This window comes from Netta rufina (genome assembly GCF_964035555.1).
Source record: "Netta rufina genome assembly, chromosome: 6".
Lineage (NCBI taxonomy): Eukaryota > Metazoa > Chordata > Aves > Anseriformes > Anatidae > Netta > Netta rufina.
In genome coordinates this window covers 20,335,531-20,353,343 of record NC_140129.1, presented here as the reverse complement: position 1 = coordinate 20,353,343, position 17,813 = coordinate 20,335,531, and the positions used below count along the sequence as shown (strand labels likewise).

The 17,813-nt window shown below is 36.6% G+C and overlaps 1 protein-coding gene across 1 annotated transcript in view; it reads right to left on the bottom strand.

The window, feature by feature from the left end:
- The window catches only part of LRP2 (LDL receptor related protein 2), a gene marked incomplete at both ends in the record, with an annotated part of 116,183 nt that overhangs the window by 93,079 nt on the left and 5,291 nt on the right, over positions 1 to 17,813 (bottom strand). The window contains 3 exon segments of the mRNA XM_084288772.1: positions 138 to 254; positions 2,802 to 2,924; positions 5,079 to 5,186. Coding sequence (XP_084144898.1) covers positions 138 to 254; positions 2,802 to 2,924; positions 5,079 to 5,186 — 348 coding nt within the window.

Genomic DNA, 17,813 nt, shown 5'->3' with positions numbered 1-17,813 from the left:
TTGCAATGAAACTCTCGTAACAAGAAGCATATTGTGGGCATCCTGTCCATCAACAAGCCCTTTAATCTTACAAATTGATTAAAATGCCACAGAGAGATGAGATGAAACTAGATATAGTGCTAAGGGGTAAGACTCACGGCAGTCTCTTTCATCTGTTCCATCAGTGCAGTCCTTTACTCGATCACACCTGTACGCACTCGGGATACATTGTCCATTTGAACACGTGAACTGCTGACTTGAGCACGTCCTCCCCGCTGCAAGAAACAGGCATTCATGAGTTTTTTTCCTTCAACCAGGAGTTTTTAATGTAGAAAACTACTTTCCTTCTTCCTTTCTTAATTACTCCATCCTTCTCACAAATACAAGCATAGGACTTTTCCCCCCTCCTTTACTTTTGCATGTGCAGGTAGACTTAAAAATGCTTGACAAGTAGATAGCAAATAACTTAACTCTGTGAGGCCTTCTGTAGCCTGCATGGTTACTGCTTCATTCCAATAGCAGGGTGGACCTCTAGGTTACAAATTACCTCCTTTTAATTGTTCTGCCTAAAAGATTAAAACTACTAGTTCTCATTGTGTCAAGTTATTCTCTGTTATTTTGTTTACTGGGTCAATATCTGTCAGTGCCTGTCAGTTATTTGGTGAACTACCCAAGCGTAATGAATATGAACAAGAAATCATCTATATTGCCACCATGTAAACAGTGCAGAGCTGGAGGTAAGGCACTTCCCTATAATACAGCCAGGACCTCAACAGTCAGGTAACTAACAGTGGGCTGAGAATGATTATGTCTCTTCTCAAGATAACTATCTCAGTGAAAAGCAACCACATAAAACTGTATACTCCTACTTTGATTCTAGTTCAGCTAAATTATACTCTCATTTCCTCTTAGGCAAATTAATTGAGTCTATGAAGATATAACTGAATGGTAAAATCACTGCTAACTTTACTTCCCTTCTGCCATTTGCAGTTTTGTTCCTTCCAAACTCATGTTATGTCTCCACATCACCCCAATCTATATGCTGGCATACGGTCTGCTGCTTTACTGGGGTCTCTATTCTTTCTCCTTTCAGCAGTGTTCCCAAAGCAAGCTCAGATACTCGTGTCAGAAAAAATAAACATAAAAAAAAATCAATACAGCAAAGTAGAACAGGTATTTTTGCAATTCTGCATTTGTGACTTGCAGATCTGTTGGCCAGCTGGCTCTCAGGGAAGATTTTGGAAGTTTCAAAAAATAAAAGCTCCTCTATCATTCCCAAGCACAGAGATAAGAAGTCCCATACGAGGAGATGGCTCAAAAACAGCAGCAACAGCACAGTTCTGCTGTGTAATTACGGACAGAAACTTTTCAAAATATTCACAATTAACGAGTACATGGAGAAGTGTTTTGAACTGACCCAGTTCAAAAGTTAACCTAGAGCTGTTGACCATTTTGCATTTTTATTTACAGATTCGTTAGTTAACGCACAACTAGCAGTTGTGCTGACACCTGCCCAGAGGAAGAGGGAAACAAAATGCAGTTCACCTTAGTTCCAACTTTTCCATCCTGAGCGGGAACACATACCGAGATCGACAAGCATGCACCTAAACTGTGAGAAAAATTCTTCCAACCCAAACCTGTGAACCTTTAATCAAGGGAGTTACTGAACATCTCCTGATCTGTTCAGGCAATTTAAAGAAATTATCCAAACATTACACAGAGAACCAAACGGGAAAAATGAATCTAATCACACATTAGAAGGAACTTCTATTACTAGAAGTAGCAGCAAAAAAACACCACAACAACTTGCTCTTCCTTCTTCACGCCACAATGCAGCGGAGAACATAATTTGGTGCGACAGTCATCCCAGTTCACTGTTCATTACCTTGGCACATAAATAACCACATGCAGCCCTTAAACTGTTTAGTTACTAAATTCAAAAATCAGAGTATCGTATTTTATTATTATTTATAATCAATATGTATCTTATTACCAATACCAAAAAGAGAAAAGCCCACAGCAACGGCAGTAAGGCTGCTAAAATACATGGAGAACATTAAACACTTCGTGTATTAATTATGTTTGAATTGCTACCAGTGTAGCACATTAAATGAAGTAGTAATAGGAACAATGTCCAAAGATGATGCTGTCCAAATAATGGAAGACCAAACTTTCATCCCATACCAGGACTTTTAGTATTCTTCCCATCCATTACGAGGGAGGAATACTCACTTCTTGTACATCTAGTATGAGAAAGAACTGCTCTGGTCATTTTCAATAGTAGCATCATTAAATAGCATCTCTGAACATGATACAAGAATCTTTAAAAATACTTAACTGCTTGATAACTCCTTTTTTATGCATATATGTAAAACTTCTACAAAAAAATGAAGGTTGTTTTTTGTTTTGTTTTGTTTTTAATTCTGAGATGCTAGTATGAATTATGTTATGCAATGTCTGAAGCAGCTTTTGCTGTGACAGTGTTTAGGTATCAGGGTATTATGTAGATTTCACCATTTTTTTAACTGCTAAATTCTGTATCAGCCACAGAACTAGAATGCACTGTATTATCTTCCTATTTCTCTTATTCTTAATTAACTAAAACATCAGTAATTTTCAGATTTAAAGATTTTGAGATGCCTCTTCGATAAAATACAGCAAATTTGTCCTATCTGCATATGTAATATCTAAAATTACTTTGGAGAGACTCTTCTGGTAAAAGCTGCATTTAAAGGAGGTTTGTTACTGTATTTTATCACTATGTTATGTTAATGATCTCTTACTTCATGAAGTTGGTATAACATTAGATATTAAATACTTACGACACTGTTGATGCTCATCTGAACCATCTTCACAATCTTCCTCATCATCGCATACCCAGGAGTGTGGGATACATTCACCATCAGTCTGACACTGGAATTGATTTCCCTCACAGGTAGGTTGTGCTAAGTAAGCAAAGAATAAAGAAGTCATTTCACAAACATGTGGGAAAGCACTTTCAAATAAAAATATTAAATAAATAGAAAGACTTAAGGTTTTAAGATTTTAACTTCCACTAAATATATGAACAAACCAAAGAAATACAACTACAAATCAAAGAAAAGGAACGGATCAGGGAGGGGGCACAGCACAAGGATGCTCAAGTTTTAGTGAACTTAGCTAAACTTGAGTTTTAGTGAACTCCTTTGTATGGATCTTCAGTTTTGCATCCTCCCATGGAGAAAGGCAGACCACAGCAAAAGCTTGGGGCTCTGAACTGTCCTCTGCCAGAGCCTCTCTTTCTGCACTTCTATATGGAGTAATGCTAGCTTCCCTAGGCTCACAGAAATCCATTCGGTTTCCCTCATTCCACCCCAGCTGCTCTATTCCTGGTAGGAAGATCTTTCAAAAATAAGCTCATGAATTCTTCTACATGAATTCATAAGGCAAAAGTGAGGGTCATTCAGAACCTGAATGCTGCTGTCCCAGCTTCACTCTGTATTTTTCAATAGCCAAACAACAGGGAGCCATTAGAGAGGAAGGTCAAAATAAATGCTTGAAACTGTATTACAGCTTACTTGCTCCACCCCTAGTTAATACTCCTGGGAAGAATCACTGGCACAAAACAGTCCAGTAGACAGGACACTGGTCTTAATGATCTTTTTTCATGGGATCATGTTTTTGCTATGCTTCAAAGTCATCTAGAAACACTTTGTGCTCCCGGAATGAAATGTAAGCAGAAGTATCAATGCACACAAAAGGTTTCAGGGCAGAAAATGAAATCACTTCGTACATTTATTATTGAGAAGTACAACATAATATTAGAGGTAAAGTAACTAGATAAAGTCAATCAGAGACAATCGACTTCATGTATATTTTTTTGGATTCCTGTTTTGAGTACCAAAGGATAATCTTGTAATATTATTTTAACCATAGGCCAGTTTTAAATAGTTTAGAACTATCTTCCTAAACGCTTGTGCCCCACTAACTATAGCACACTATGACATTGTTTTTAAAAGCACAATTAACTGAAAAAAATGTAAAGTTTCATTTTCATCTTCCTAATTCATCACATGTATGAAAATGAGAACAATTCAGTATCACGCTTTTAACTATGACAAATATAGTAAATGTCAGGTTTCTGTTAGCTTTCACAAAGTCAATACAAATTTTATCCTCCCTTTGTTCAAAGCGCAACCAATTCTATCCAGCTGCAGCTCAGAACTAAGCTGAAATAGTAAACTATGGGACAACACTTTTTTTTTTTCTTCCCCCCCCCCCAGTTTAAGGCAATTCTTCATTAAGAATTGCACTTATTTTTGGAGCTAAATAAATGCTAGGCAACAAATCAGTCTGCCAAGCTGTGTGAATGACCTCCAATTATTATATGGGTCAAGCAGCAAAGAAACAATCCAGTGTGAAAAGAATCAACATAAATTAGTCTTTTGCATTCAACATCAGCTATGGGACAAAAACTGGCCTAACCTGTAAGTGGGCTGATGACCACACCAGCCCACGAGAGCTCAAAGAACACTAGCATCCAGAACATAAATGCAGGCAAGTTTGTGTAAACAGACTGTGGGGGGAATTTCCTCACTTACATATATATATATACACACACATATATATGCATGTGTAATATATATATATATTAATATATATATGTGTGTGTAATATATATATATATATATTAACATATATATATATGTGTGTTAATATATATATATATTAATATTTAGCTTGAAAGAGTCTTTTTGCCTGGATGTTGTAGCCCATCTGAATGTAATTTTTGTCAGAGTTGCACACACTGAGGACAATATAACCACCCTAAACAACTATCCAACTCTCTGCTTAAGGTGCAGTAAGTACAGTTCATTGTCTAGGGCTTCAAAGATTCTAAAATTTGGAGCCCGGGTGATACTGGTGGTATTGGTATGCACACCCAATATTCAGGATTCCACAGGACTGAGCAGACTGTAGTCATCTCAGACAACTAGGATTTTTCTCTACCTCTCTCTCCCTCTAATGTTCATTCTTGTATCACAGGTACAGTTGGGAGCACTTTGGGAACTCGGTATTTCTAATGTTATCAAAATTTGCTCTACAGTTGTTTCACTTACGACAACCAGCTTCATCTGTATCATCGGAGCAGTCTCTGGCCCCATCGCACCTCCAATCTGCAGGAATACAGCGACCATTTCCACAGCGAAACTGCCCACGCTCACATCCTGTGGTAAAACACAGTAACAAGCAGGTTAGTAGTACCAATTAAACAAAACAGACACTGGAGTGTATTCCTGTCAAATAACTGTACATATATCCATAACCTTATGGCATGGAAAGGGAAGAAAAGATTATTATGATAATACTATAATATAAGTACGTGTCTCTATGAAAAAGCCTTGGGACAGTCAAAAAAAAAAAAAAAAAAAAAAAAAAGGAAGAACCAGCTTTAACTCTTACAGGACATTTCCAACTAATTACTAGAAAATTGAATTAACTGAATTGTCACTAATTTTAATACACTCATATATTATCCAAACAGAAAAGAGAAAAAAGGTCTTAGAGGGGAACATATACAACAGACAGCTATTTAACAGGAATGTTCCAATTTTTAATTCACAGACAGTATAGATTTACAAAAAGGAAGGGGATTATTTTCCACAACATATCAAAGGGCTAAATATGCTAAACATGCTGTCCTCCCCACAGCCCACGTAGATAATAACAATAATAATAAACCCCCTTTGATGTGGAAATCTTGTTTCAGTAGCCACATACTGGTGACCTGCTCGAATGTATAGAAAGCTCTCTATTTTGTTTTGGTTTATAATACCCTAATATTTAAAGTCTTTCCTCTGAAGTACAGTAAAGCATGTCTTCAGTCATCATTTAAATAGCAAATAATTTTAAAAGAAATTAAGCTTTCAGACATTTAAGGCTGATAAAAGTTAGCCTGCTGTTATTCTCTCCCACTTGACCTACTAAGGATTAAGACCTGATAAAGAAACATTCACTTCCAGTGTAAATGCAGCTGGATCAGGCCTTTATTAGAGTTGTCTAATGAAATCTCCAGTCCCATAGGAGAGAGCAAATGCACTGTTTATGGCCTTTCATTGTGACTACAGCCTCATCAAAAGGGAGTGAACAGTTTTATAGGTCCCCAAAACAAGGAGCTATAACATAATTAGGCTCAACAGAGCTCTGTTTCATGTTAATCTGTTGTCAGCACCTCAGAGCAGGGAACACTGAAAAAAAAAATGAGGTAGTAGCAAAGCCCAACTCTGAAGAAAAAAAAATGTTTCCTGATTTAATTAATAACCATAGGATAAAACTACATCTTTCAATTACTCTTGAGTGATTTGTCCAGAGAAGATAACCCCAGTATATATAAAGCACAACCACCTACTTTCTGAATTCATGATGACATAAATAACACGCTACCCTAACTTTCATGTAAAACCAGGCATATCAACACTGTCACATAAACACAGTTAAGTGATGTATTCCTAAGGGATATAGGCAAGCTACTTTATGCAAGGAATGTTCAAATCTGATTGTCTGGTAGTGACATCCTGATTTATAATGTATCCTGCAAATGGTCAAAAATTTCACTTGGATAAATGGTGGTACAGAGTGGTACAGGAGTATGTTCGCCCAAATACCTTCTATAGACTAATGCACGATGGTGGTTGGTGGTGCAGGTCTGGGGTTGGTGGTGCAGGTCTCTTATCAACTACCTTTAAAACACAACAACCTCCCTTGCAAAACTGCCCTGAAGGAATGTACAAGTTCACTCTGGAATCCCAGGCCCTCTCTCTGAGTTTTACCCTACAAAGCAACATTTCCATATGAGATTAGCAGTTAAAGCTCTAATGAACACAATGCATAAAACACCATTTATCAGTTGGAATTATTACGTAAAGTAAAAACTAAATCCACTTGCATATTTAGCATATATTGCTCTTCAAAACCACAAGAATATTCATAGTCACTTACCTAAAAAGAAGTTACAATTCAGAATTAAATCCATATCCATGATTAGTTTCTAGTGAATAGGAGGTTTATAAACATGCAATATGTGCAATAATTACACTATAATTTGTACATTATTTATAAAGAAAAAATAGCCAAATTTTTTTAAGGCATTACACGCAACTGCTAATTTATTTTGCCTATCTTGTAATAAGTTCCTACATTTAAGCATATCCTTATAGTGATATAAATGAGGAGATAACATTGATAAACTTTTTAGAAAGCATTATAAACATAGCTGCCTTCGTACAGCATGAGAAATGGTAACTGAATGTTAACAGAAAATCTGCAAAGCACGCAGTTCTCCTACACTGTAATTCTTCACAAAATTAGAGCATAAGTTGCTCACACCTACATACAGTAAGTGCTGTATCAATGTCTGTTTACACAATTCTTCAGCAAACCTGTTATAATTCATTTAATTATGGCATTAGCCTTTTCTGATGTTATCTTCCATGCTTACTTGTGACTGAAGGCAAAGAGCTGTGATACACCTTTACAAAAATACAAAGCCAACTGATACCTCATTTACGACCGTTTTATAATATCTTTATAACAAAGATAATCACATAGCAAATAATGGCATTAATTCATTAAAAGACAGTCTGTGAATCAAGTAATGTGGAAGAAGTAAAAGTGATCTGTAGTTTCAAGACCACTTCTCACCCAAGTTCTAAAAAGCTTGTGATTTTGCTTTGATCAAAACTAACTCTGACTTAGTTAAAGGAAAATGCAGTTGGGGCAAAATGAATTATTATAAAATCTACTGCTACTAACACTCAGCAGAAATATCCAGAATAAAAGAAAAACAACCACATCATCAATAAGAAAACATCTATTATTGTTTATGGTTTGTTACCATAAACAACTCCAGAAACCATTTGCTCTACACTTAAATGTACATATTCTGCATAAAAACAAATACTGGAAACTTATGAGATTTGAAGAATTGTGATTTAAGTGCTATGAATTTAGTTATCTGTTTTAAATAGTATTAGTTTGGGTAATAAACTAATTGCAGGCATTACTCACACTGACCAGGGATGATCCACAGAGTCCAAAAGGACTATTTCCAATGGTATAGGCTATGCAATGTGAGCCTGCAGCACCTGGGTTCCAGCGAGAGCAGGGAACTGTCAGAAGACAAGGGACATCCGCTTGTTTTTTGGCATTATTTGAAGCCTCAATTCACTGTAGGCTTAGTAATTACAAAATGTATGGAAGATTTTGCTTTCAATAAGAAACTGTTTTGTTGTTGTTGTTTTTAAATAGGAAGGCAGCTCATGAATCAGTTGGATGCTGCCAAAAATTAATACTAATGAACTAATTTCCATAGAAATTCTGATTTCCTCTGACAGATACTGATAAAACCAGACACCTCTTTCAGGCAAACAGAATCCTGTTAGCAGGATTCCTGCAGGAAATAACCACTGAGTTTAAAAACAAGCAGTAAATCAATTAAGAAGTTTAGGTTTTACAGTCATGCTTAAGATTTGCTAATAGAAAAGTATCTGGGTGACTTTTGAAAGTCCAAAATTGAGAGAGGGTTGGTTTTTTAGTTTTGCTTTATTTTTGTTATAACACATTTTTGTCTTCTGACTGTGATTAAAGCACTACCAGAAGACAGACTAGAAAAATACATGGCAGACCTGATGAATCATACATATATAAAAAAGAATTTCTGGGCATTAACAGTAATAATTTTTTAAATATTAAATATCGATTTTAACTGTTTGATATTCAGGAAAAGAAAAAAAAAAGCTAAGAACAGATGTCATCTTTAATATAAACCAGTCTAGAACTGGAAAATACAAACCAAAGATCAGAATTCTCACTGGAAAGATATATCCCAAAGCTTCTAAACTTCCTGCCACTCTTACTCTCTTTAGGCTTTATGCTGATGTTGTCACTGTACCTTCTGGTGCTCTTTATGTCTGAGATACTCTTGCAAGAGACTCCTCAGTGCATGCTTAAGATTCATAATTTGCTCGGTTAGAAACAAGGAAGCTAGTATTACTGGCTCTGGCTAAGCTACTTGCTCAAAGATTATGCCAGGTAGTCATTTTCTAATGGAATAAAGAAACATAGCAGTGATTTTTTCAGAGCAAAGACAGGATAAAACACTAATCAACGACCAACAACAGCTGGTCAGCAACGACCACTGCATAGGAATGAAGTCTCCCAAGTTAAACCATTGCCAAAGACAAACTCCACTGCCACCAGAGGTTGGTAGCCAACCTTAGCACCACTAATGAATGTTACTTGATGTCACGTTAAGTCACACAGAACTCTATCAGAAAAGAGGGAGGTTAATAGCTTCAGGCATTTCACAGCACAATGGTTCCAATTCATAGGGCTACAGTCTTCAACAGAAAGGCAGCCCATTATGCCCTCTCAAGTTTCCTTTTGCTTCACTTGCCCCAATATGTTTGTGTTTAAATATTTACATTGAGAACTAAAGCTTAAATTCAATCTTCTTGTATTAAAAATGAAATAGAAATAATTTTATGTTTGACTGATAATGGAAACCAATATTGCTTTACAACTCTACACATTAAGTTAGACTCCTTTCAGTTTCTCTCTAAACAGTTACAGTCTTCTCCAATTCTTTTCATCTATTCCCCACCTTTTGAATTATTTCTATCATCCACAGATTTTAAGGGCACCATGGCAGTCTGACTACACAGAATAGACCAAAATAATCATTAGTTCTTTCTTCCTCACGACATCGTTGAGAACTGCTAACATCTCTTTAACAGTTGATCTTGTATGAAAGATTTAAAGTAATGAAGAATGTACTAAACCCAGGGTAAACTGTACCGCTCAAAACGTCCACTCAGAAATGACACACTGCTGTGATTACTTCACCTTTCAGGAATTACATCTCACAAATTTGTTTTTATTTTTTTTGAAGAGTAACATTTTTCAAGGCAGTATTTTTCCAACTAAACTGTTGTGCCTAATGTATCTGCAGTTTTTAAAAAATAAGTGTTAACAAACTGCACATTACAAGCTTCTCCATATAAATTTTACAAAAAGAACTGCAAGTGACAAGTTCTCTTTTCTCCCTTGCTGCCTTCCAACAAAGGGTACTACTGTTTGTTTCCACGTGGCCCCCAAACAGAATAAGCACCAAAGTAGCCCACTCCAATGGCCCTGCAGGTGAAGTCCTGGAGATACACCTCTCATACATTTTGATGTCGGATTTTTGCCTAGCTTAACTACATTTCACACAGTCTGAGGTTTTGGAATGCTCAGGGAGGTGAAGATGAACCTCTGCAAATTCCATCTCCATTCCCCCGCACCAAAGAAGAAGGAAAGAAAATCCATAATTCACCAAAGACCTTTGCTTATTTTTGTGAAATGCCCTGAAAAGTAGTTTTCTGCTAGCAATTACAATAGGAAAAGATGTTCTGAACATGTTTTATGCCTACATGTCTGTTAGCTAGGCTATATTAGAGAAATTATCTTGACAGTATTAATGAAAATACAGTACAAAAAGTCTGTGCTCACTTCACATAACTGGAAGACCTCTGTATACAGAGCACAGAGGCCAGAATTTGAAGCAACAGATTTGTTTCTCCACTGATACTAGCTGGACTTAGAGGTTTGGCTCCCAAATCCTAGTTGTACAGGTTCCTCAAAATTTAGCAGAAACCCACTGATGACAATAATAGAACAGCTGTTATTTCACAAAGCAACAGAAAATTACACCTCCAGTTCATCTCTCCCTAAAAATCTACTTGTGTTTAAATATTACTGGATTATAAATAGAACTTACTAGGAGGATGCACAAAATGAAAATAGAAGGGAAACTTAATTTTAATCTTTCCTTATTTGTTCCTTTGCGTAAGCCTGGCTGGATATGCAGAGTCTATTTCCATCTCAGATGGATGAGCTACATGTTCCATACTCACAGGAGCAGAACTTGTGAGCAAACCACGCCCTGAGTTCAGCAGATGATTTATACCACAAATTGGTATAAACAGATCTTGCCTGTCAGATTCTGATATCTACTTTTTAAAGTTTTACTCACTGACTTTCAACCCAAAAAAAACCTTAAAATTCAAGAAGAAAATTGAAAGTTTTGTCTTTCAAAATGGACTTAGAAGTATAATGTTTCACTACTACAACAGATTTTTATCATTTCCCTTTCAAAAGGACATACTAAGAAACAATGTTGCCTCAATGCCAAAAAAAAAAAAAAAAGCATTGAGACAGCTTCTTCTGGTGTAAATCAGCAATGCCACTTAGATACAAGAAATAATAGAAAATTACTAAATTGTGCTTTCCAAAAGTATATTCTATGCTTTGTGTCTGCACACTCTTGCATATACTGATACTTTTCTACTAAAATCATTGCTAAAACTAAGGCATCAAATCTCATTTTAATAATGTTCACATGCAAACTCTTTTTAGAAATACTTAAAAGTTAGTGTATTCTATGTTAAACTATTTGTTTTCAGTTAATACAGTTATAAAAGAACTATAGATTCATTTCTGCTAATGCGTCAACATAAATCCAGGAATTAAAGAAATTCAGTATTTTAATCTACTGAAACTAAGCAGGAAAGCTTTCCTGCAAAGAAAAAAGGGTTCAAGTCTCCTATAGACATCAAGTTCAAAGGAATGACACTGTAAATGCCTCCTAGCAACGTTAAAGATATTCATAATCCTCATCCTCTCTACCTTGGTTCAGCTTTTTCAATTGAAAAAGCAATAAATGTAAATAGCCTGATAAAAAAAAAAAGTTTACAAATTCATTTTTAATGAATTTAATTTTCTTTTTTTCAAGTATTACGCTGAACTACTAATACACAGAACTAGCTCCTAATTTTCTGATAAATCACATGCAGCCCTCTTGAGGAAGAAAAAAAATCTTTTTGTTTGTTTGTCTGTTTAAGCTCTGGTATTCAGAACAAAATAACTGTGGTCTCTACATTATCACTTCAAAAAAATATACGTATACACACACAAACCATAATTTTAAATTATTCACACTAATCCTAAATGTAAAGAAAAAAAGATCTCTTGAATTCAAAATCATGACAGCTTATTTATTATACATGCCCACGAAGAGCACATATCCATATTACATGTCATTACCATCACATGGTACTGTAAGCAAACTCATAAAAACAGCAACACCTTTGGAATCTTGATTCAAGTCAGAAACATTTTAAATAGCAACAAATCAACTCTTACTGTCTTCGCAGTCCTATAACTAGGCAGGAATAAGAAATAATCCTTTTAAGCAAGGTCTAATTTTAATAGACAGGACATGTACTCCTTTTTACTGATAAAGTAAATATTCCCTATATTGAACAGACCATGCTCCTTCTTTCGTTTAAGTTTCTGTCAAATTTCCCACACTTCAGTGATAACTGAGAATCAGCCATTATTTTTTATTGGACACTTTCTTTATCTCCAAATGTATACAAACTATTTTCATTGCTGAGACTAATAAAAATTATTTATACTCCTTTCTTAGAGAGTTTAGTAAAGTTATTAACCATCTGGCCGAATTTAAAAGAAACAATATTTGTGGAAGTGGAACATTAGCCTCCACGATATAAAAATGTATTTCAGACACATTATACGGAAAGAACACATTCTGCACTAAATTGGGTAATCTTAACCAGTTGTCTTGACATTAGCTGTCTTAATCCACATAATTCAATTGTGATGGTGTTAGCCGGGTAAGCGAAGCAAGCGCTGTGGATCCCCAGGGAAGCATACACTTCTGAGCTCTCCTCAATCCCAGAAGTTTCTTTTTCATGAATAGCACATTAAATATGCAAAAATCTGTTCTAATTGACCAAATGACATGAAGAGGAAGAAGAACAAGCAAACACAGTAGAAGTAAAAGACACCCCCAATTACTCACAGAAGGAAGCATCCCAAGCATTTTTGTAAGAATGGACCTTGCTAATGGCCCCGAGGCTGCTGTAGAATAATAATTGGGAAATAAGGGGGTGGTAGGGAGAGGGGGAATATAGCCAAATGAGAACAATCTTCAAGAATAAGAAGTATTTACAAGTACATAGCACATGGAAAATGAAAAGAAAAAATAAAAAAAAGCAAGCAGGGAAAAAAAAAGTGCTCAAACAACTTACAGCATGTACAGTACACAGCACTAAGAAAGTTTGATACATGTAGATGCAGTAGCCAATGATAAAACCACCTTCTCAGGGAGCTACACTCACTTTGAGAGCTGTATTGTTTTTTAAATAAATTTTCCAACCAATGTGCTGTTTGTTCTCAAAATTAAACCTCATGCTGAGATGGCAAGCTGCATTCAGTTCAGTCATGCTCTCCTGAAAGCTGATGAGTCACTGCAACATTAGGAATCAGCCTCAGTAAAAAGTCTTACAATGAAGTTTATGCCAGTGAAATCATGCCATTTACATTTATTTTACGTATTATTGTTAGACTGAAAATTGCTATGCAACATGCAACACTTTGCCAAACCATAAACTTTACTGGAATATTATATCATAAATTACTGAATTAAAAATGAAACTTGTCATGCAAAAAATTAACCATTTCCCCTTACAGGTTATAAATACAGTGAGCACACAGAACAAAAGTTACTTCTGTCTTATAACTCATATCCGTATCAAAATTGTTCACTACTTGAGCAGCACCTTCATACCTATTGGGACTCTTGGATAAAAAAGAGAACTTAATCTGCATCCCAAAGCTTCATAGCATACCCAGTTGTCCTTCATCAGAAATAGCGACTGGGACTTGGTGAAAACTAAGCATAACAGTATTTTCAGAAAAACAGAACTGAAGTGTCTGCACAGAATAGACACGCTATATGCTACAACCATCTACTGTGGTAGTAGGAAGTACAAGTATTTCTTCTGATTCATTGACATTTGTTATGATTCCCCCTCATTCTGAAGTGATACAATTTCAGCCAGCAGCTAATAGCTATGTCTGATCACCCCTTATCAAGCTTTTTGAAAAGGAAATGCCACGTGCTAAAGGACTAAGTAAAGAAAGATCATCTGAACTAGAAAAGCAATGTTGTCTGATGTGCTCTCACAGAACACAATTTTATCTTAACAGACCTTAAAATGGGCAGTGAGAATTAAATTATCCTACGGCTATTTCATTTTTAAATGTTATATATATATATATATATATATATTTCATTTTTAATAAAAATCCTGTTACCAAAACAGTAATACTAAAAAGACGAAGTCCTTGAATCAATCAGAAGAGAGTAACTACGAGAAATTTATCATATCATGTATAATCATAAATAACAGAAAAAGGCACTGGTTCTCTCCCAGGTATCAGTAGAACACAACATACAATCACAGAATGGTTTGGGTTGGAAAGGACTTGAAAGACCATGCAGTTCCACTCCCCCTGCCACAGGCAGGGACACCTCCCACCAGCCCAGGCTGCCCAAAGCCACATCATTAAACACTTCCAGGAATGGGGTACCCACAGCTGCACTACGCTCCCTGATAAAGATCCCTTCTCCTGCTGTCTTGTAGGCCCCCTTTAGGGGCTGGAAAACCACTGGAGCCTTCTCTTCTCCAGGCTGAACAACCCCAACTCCCTCAGCCTGGAGAGGTATTCCAGCCCTCTGAGTTTGCCTACAGATTTTCAACTTTTAAATCATAATCCCTTCCTCATAGAAATAGTTCCATCAGTCTGTCCAAATGCTGCTAGAAACAAGGCTGCGACCACACCTGGTATATTGCTGGACAAAAAGTCAGTATCTCTATACAAACATAGAATGACTGAGATTTTCTCTCAAACGGACAATAATTGGGGGCTCTCTCCCCTTCTTTCTCTCTCTGCCACCGAATGAAATTTCTTGGGATTAAAGTCTCTGAGAATTCTGTGACCCTATAAGAAAAAAATTAAGAAGGCCTGCGAGTTAAAAAGTATTGCACAGCTAAAAAGACAGTACCTGATTGCTAAAGCATCTTTATTCAGGAGACTCAACAAAATACAGGGAAGAATCATTTTTGTTATCTAATAGGCAATAAAATCTCAGTATGGATAAAGCATTTTGTCAAGGTCGGTGCTTTCACCTCATCCTTCGTTAATTTAAATTTTGCCACTCGTTATTTCACTGATTTTATCTATTTGTGTTTGTTTCCTTTTTTTCTTAAAAAAAAAAAAAAAAAAAAAAAAAAAGAGATTTCTAAAGGATTTAAAGTTCAATTTTAAAGCTTTATTGCTTTTTTAAATTTGTACTGTAAGATAACCATTTCTAAAGTGGCTTCTGTGGTCTGTGGCTGGCTTAGTAAAGCTAAAAACTGCAAAATTAATAAAAACAAATGTTATCAGGATTTTTATATTTCCACTGTTAAATTATATTTTTTCCAGTTGTCTACAATTATAATACAAATCCCATGAAACAATATCACTTCTAGTAGAAGTGCCAAAGGAGCCCCATGTGAGGCCAACGGCCTGCCTGCTGGAGCACAGACGGGGCAGCGCTGCTCCGTGGCTGAGGCTCTATTCAGATCTCCCACTTGGGTCAGCCAACAGGAATTTGTCAGGGCTCAGATTAATAACTAAGGAGGCCCAGTTTAATTACTCCACTAAATAACTTTATGTCTTTCAGGTTACCTCACTGCAGAGGTAACAAAAGAAATGTCAGTACTTTGGTACCTTTACAGAACACTGGGAACTAAAATTCATTCCCAGTGAGAGTCAGTCAGGCCTTAAAATGCATTCTGTGGCTGACTTCATGCAGAAAAGGCAAAAATGGCAAAGCTAACAAAACTATCTACTACTGTTATCTACCTAACAGAAGACACCACAAACTCTGTCACTAACTTCAGACACAAACTGGAGCTCACTTGTTCCAAGTGAAATGGTTTAGAAACCTGCTATATCTCGGTAGTACAAATTGTTTTTTCGGTAACTCAGCTAGACGGCCACTAACGCTGCAACCCTGCCGCAGCATTCCAGGCGCTTGGTTATCGTCCAGCTCGTTTATTGTACTGCAGGTTGAGAACAGCCCTACAATCCTGCTCAAAAGTGAACACGTGAGCAGTCCCATTCAAGTCAAGCCATCTGTTTACACTAGACAACTTTACAAAAGGGTTTCCAGCAGTGCTAACATCGGTTCTTTACAGCCCCAACAGGACCACTCTTGTCACTAGCATGCTAGCCAGGCATTTCCTATATGCACCTAACAGTAGCATTAAGCAGCAATTGCATGGCCAGCGGAGCCAACCCACCGACTTACTACTAACCATGCAAAAAAGGGTCTCTCTCTCCCTCTTTCCAATTCTGCTCCTTCTCCCACTAGATGCTAGGGTTTTCCAAACTCTGCTGATTACCACATCTTCCTGTGTGCTGCCCTAATTCACCAAGCCATCTAGCTCCCTAGACCTGTTTTAGTTTTCCACTGGGCTTGTAAGTGAAAGCTGCTGAGAGGTTAGATAAGCAGTGGTGCTAGCACCACATAAGGAGCAAGAACCCAGGCAGTAACATGGGACTGAGACGTTGCAGGAGGGAGAGGAGTGGGGCCTCCTGCTTTCAGCAGCAGTGAGCTGGCAAATTAGCTCATCACATCTTGGGAAACCATACCCTTTGGTGTCAAAGCCTGACAAGGGCTTGGTCAGATCTAAATGGGGTCTCCCACCGGTATTGACTGATGTGAAGTCAACTTCCCATTTCTGGGAAAACTGGGGGAACACAATTTTTGCATGTAGTATGCGCTCAAATTCTGCAAGCCCTATACTTCCCTCTAACTAAACCCTCTGGTATGTTTAGCTGAGTTGCTACTGTGCCCAATGGATTTTGAAGATAAAAGCATTACCCAGGTTCTAAATATGAATATAGAAGTTGGACTTGATGATCCTTATGGGTCCCTTCCAACTCAGGATATTCTATGATTCTATGAGTTCTGAGATATCTTGTGTATTACACCAACTGTTTTTGTAGAGATGCTATGGAGCACACCTAAAACCCCTGTTCTTCTCCTTGTTCCACAGACATGAGCTTTCAATCCTCATCCACGGCAGTCCCTACTGGAATGGACCCCCATTCTCTGACTCTACTCAGTAGGTGGTGGCATCATGACCTGCTTGCATAAGCAAATAACCGGACAGACCAAGTACTGTTCTACAGGGCCCTTCTGCCGAAGATCTCACTTCTTGAATGCAAAACAAAATCAAATTATTCATGTTAAAAGTACAAAATATAACAGGGCATAAAAGTAGAACAATTTCAGTTAACTCTTTTATGCCATTAATCCAAAGCAAAACTTGTAACAGTGATCCTTAGATCTCTAATCTACTTCAAGCGTTGCAAAACAAAGAAAACATTAAAAGGCTTGAAACCAACAGCAAAAGCTTATAGAATCCACTAAGGGCTATCCACTCCATTAAACATTTCTACACTTACTCATTAAACTTCATTTTCTTGAACTGTTTTTAAAATGTGCTAAGCTAAGGAAACAAAAAACAGTTAATAAAATGAACATTACCATAAGAAAGTGGACTTCAAAATGGATCTCAAGCAATAATAAGCTATTAAAAGAGATGTTTACTCTTCACTGAATCCTATTTTCCATCTCTCAGATCAGTACAACTCGGGTAATTTCTTTGAAATCAATGGAGTTGCGCTGACTTTACTGAGAAGAACCCTTATTCTTTCTTCATCTACAAACAGTTCAAGGCATTTTATGAATAAAGTCCAATTATTAAATTATATGAAGAAGCACTTTATTTTTAAGTAATTTGAAAAAAAAAGTCTGCATTTATTTGCCACACGCAGTGTATAGCATTAGAAAGACACTGACCAATTATCTGATTATAATAGCTAATTAGCAA